At 34.1% G+C, this 3,989-nt stretch overlaps 1 protein-coding gene across 1 annotated transcript in view; it reads left to right on the forward strand.

The window, feature by feature from the left end:
• Positions 1 to 2,330: 2,330 nt before the first annotated feature.
• LOC111691833 overlaps positions 2,331 to 3,989 on the forward strand; it is a 17,662-nt gene continuing 16,003 nt past the window's right edge. The window contains exon 1 of the mRNA XM_023455231.1: positions 2,331 to 3,141. Coding sequence (XP_023310999.1) covers positions 2,331 to 3,141 — 811 coding nt within the window. The remainder of the gene's footprint in view (positions 3,142 to 3,989) is intronic.

Here is a 3,989-nt window from a genome sequence, read left to right on the forward strand (position 1 = left end):
GCGGCAAGCCAAAAAGAATCATTTTTGAAAAATTTTAAAATATTAATTATTTTTCGATATATCGATTTTTTGAAAAAAAGGCGCTCAAGAAAATTGGCTAGATCTTCTCAGCGGATAGACCTACAGTAACGATTTTCGGTTTATTTTCTTCGTAAAGAGTTATATTATCATGCTATTAAAAAAAATGTTGAAGATTTTATTAATTTTAAGGATCAAAAAATGACTGAAAAAGTTGCACTGTTTTTAGTTATGTTTTTTTCAAATAACTATTTCAATTTTTATTTTATGAAAATAACTTTTAAAGAAAGAAACTGCCGACATTTTTTCACGAATTTAAAAAAAAAATGTTTTTCTACGACCTTCCGAAGCCGAGATGATTTTTTTATTAAAAAAAAAATTGAGGACGCAATTAACTTTTTACACCGATGCGCTTGATGGAGGTTAATGTTGAATACTTATATTTAAAAAAAAATAGTAGGATATGTTTAATTGATTTTTAGGGTGAATGCGCCAGTAGGCCAGAAACCACTTTATTGCGAAATAACTTGAATCTCCCTGGAATTTTCAGTGTTTTATAATCTAGCTAACATCTTTCATATCTATGCAACCCGAATGTCAAATGTCAGTTTAACTGTAGCAAACCTCAGGACCGATAAATCCCGCCAAATGTAAGCTTGTTTGTGATTTCTGTTGGATGTTGTGTTTCAAATAGGTCTAAACTTGCACTATGGACAATGCAAAGGTAAGTCAAATTTTACTTGCTTAAGTTATATGTGTTCTGTTGTGTTCTGGTGGTAGAATATATGTTTAAATATCATAATATTTGATCTAAAAAGTATATTTTTTCAAATTAACCTTAATATAAAGGGTGCCGGTCACTGGCGAGCACTTTTAATAGACTAGCCAGTGGTCGGCCACGACGGCCGACTATTGGAAAGTTATGTACGTTTTATTTTCGTCCTTATCCTACTCATTCTCTGAGATATATAGATGTTTCTGGTATCATCGTCTAAGATTTAACGGGTTGATTCTTCCTGTCAGTAGTCGGCCGTACAAATAACCAGTAATAAAAGTACAAAAAGAGATTTAGTCAAATGGCCGTCTATTGGAATAAACATAAAATGCTGCTTTTACCATTAGTCGGCCACGAAATTTTAAATGACTTTCAACTTCGTTTTTCGACTAAAAATTTGAAATTATCTCGAAATTATTTATTTCAGAAAGCTAAAAACCCTAAATGGCAGACCCGGACAAAAATGGTTCCTCTCGTTTTTAAAAAGGCATCCAGAAGTTTCGGCCAGAACAGCAGAATCTGTGGATAAGTCGAGAGGCAAACTGACCAAAGAATTCATTCAATCGTGGTTCCGTGAACTGGAAATATACTTAAAGTGTATAGATGCAACTGACGTGTTGGAAGATCCGTCACGAATGTTCAACGCCGACGAAAGTGGCTTTAGTCTGTGCCCTAAAACAGGGAAAGTCCTGGCTGCTAAGGGATATAAAAACCTTTATGAAGTGAAGAAAGGGAGCGAAAAAGATAATGTAACTGTCCTTGTCACATTTTCCGCGGCCGGAAAACTATGCCCGCCTTGCGTGGTTTATCCATATATCAAGCCGCCGCGAGCTATCGCAGAAAATATGCCGGAAAATTGGATATTAGGTAAAACTGACAGCGGTTGGATGCGGTCGGACGTCTTTTTTGAGTATGTAGCGAACGGGCTGCACCAATCGATTTTGGAACAAAATATTAAAAAACCAGTATTATTTTTTGTCGATGGACATCGGTCCCATATGTCAGTCGAGTTAAGTCAGCTTTGTGACAAAAATGGGATCATATTGTACGCATTACCAGCAAATGCCACTCATATTATGCAACCTGCGGACGTTGCAGTCTTCAAGCCTCTAAAAGAGTACTGGCGACAAGCGGTCAGAAGCTGGCAAAGTGAGAATGAGGACAAAACCCTAACTAAAGTTTATTTCGCCTCGGTGTTCAAACAGGCAATAGAAAATACAAAAATGTCTGAGCACATAAAAAATGGATTTAGGCGATGCGGTTTATACCCATATAATATGGAAGCTGTGGATTATACCAAGTGTATTCAGAATACGCTAGAAAATATGAATGACGAAAATATTAATAACGGCGGCAACGTTATGACAAACGACCAAGAAGAGACCTAACGCCTACCGATTTTGAGAGTGCACAGAAAGTTTTAATAAGATTAAAATCCAACTTTGATCAACGAGCTGAAGATGTAAATAAAATATTGATGGAATTGAAAACATTTGAGAAAAGCCTACGACTTCGCAATCAATCTGCTTGTGAAACTATGGCTGAACGTGAAAATTGTGATATAGGGGAATATGTAGTCAATAACGATGGGCTTCTCGCTTTGTTGCCGACCAACGCACTTAATATTTTGCCTAAGAAAAGTGAATCAACAATGGCCATTAAAAAATGTGTTACTGATTCTTATAATTCCAAATCAACTTTAATACCGACCAACGAACTCAATATTTTACCAGTTGATATTTTGGCCAAGGAAAGTGAAGCAACAATGACCATTGAAGAATGTGTTACTGATTCAGATAATTCCAAATCAACTTTAATACCGACCAACGAACTCAATATTTTACCAGTTGATATTTTGGCCAGGGAAAGTGAAGCAACAAAAACCAATGAAGAATGTGTTGCTGCATCTGAAAACACCAAATCCATTTTAATACCGACCAACGAATCCAATATTTTACCATTTGATATTTTGGCCAAGGAAAGTGAAGCAACAAAAACCAATGAAGAATGTGTTGGAGTTTCTGGAAACACCAAATCCATTTTAATACCGACCAACGAATCCAAGATAAAGATATTAAAAGTTGATATTTTACATAAAGGAACTAGCAATGAAGAATTCATTTCTGCAGCTAAAAACCATGAATTAAACCTTACAAATAAAACCAGCATCTCTGCATTTGACAAACACTTAACATATCCAAAACCACTACTTAAGTCAAAAAGACCGAAATCAGGACCAACAAGTGCAATTTCAGCTAAGGCGTGGAGAACATATTACAGTGACAAAGAAAAGGAAAAGGAGGCCCAAGAGAAAATTAAAGAAAAAAAACGAGAATTAGCTAAAAGAAGTTATCGATTTAGACTTTTACTGCAATTTATGTACCTAATCAACACCAAAAATAATATTATATTATATTATATATGATATAAAAATAATATTATATGGATTTTAGTTTAATCCCACAAAGGTTGTGCAATCCACACCAAAAATTTTGTTTTAGAGTTAAAGTTATAAGTAGGTAGGTATGGTACCTAACCGATGTACATATTTTATTATTTTCAAGTTTATTTTTGTTATTTACGAAAGTATATTTTTATTCCTTCATTCAAACCTAATTTATTTTTTATAACCTACTAACCTGCCTTATAACATATAAAAATAAATAAGGTAAGTACGGGTCTGGTAAAAATTTGTACTTTTAATCAGGGCCGACAACTGATATAGGCATGACCGACTACTGACATATGAGTGGCCGACTACTAACAAAAGTGCTATTTTTCAGAAGGAGTGAAAATAGTAAAAATACATTGATTAGTGGGTCATTTTTCTCTCTCATACGTACAAGCTAAGTCTATTACACCAGAAAAATTAGCGAAAATAAAAGAGAAACTCGAAAAAAGTCCTATCCGCTAGATTATTGTAAAATTGTCTAAAGGAATATAATACAAGACATCCCTCGTCTCGTGAGTCAAAAACTTTTATTAGCTAACTTTTCTATTTAAACAAATAAGTGGGGAAAACAGTTTTTTCACTTTGCAGGGAAAACCATCAATTTTAGCGAAAAGTGACTCACAGACAGCTTATAGGGAGTATAATTATCTACAAAATGAGACTTGTTAAAATAAAATCGGTTAATAAACAAAAAAGTTATTGCAAAAAAACAAGAAAAGTGCCCATTTTGAAGATAATTTTACT

The sequence above is a fragment of the Anoplophora glabripennis genome, unplaced genomic scaffold, assembly GCF_000390285.2.
Source record: "Anoplophora glabripennis isolate ALB-LARVAE unplaced genomic scaffold, Agla_2.0 scaffold593, whole genome shotgun sequence".
In the NCBI taxonomy this organism is placed as follows: domain Eukaryota; kingdom Metazoa; phylum Arthropoda; class Insecta; order Coleoptera; family Cerambycidae; genus Anoplophora; species Anoplophora glabripennis.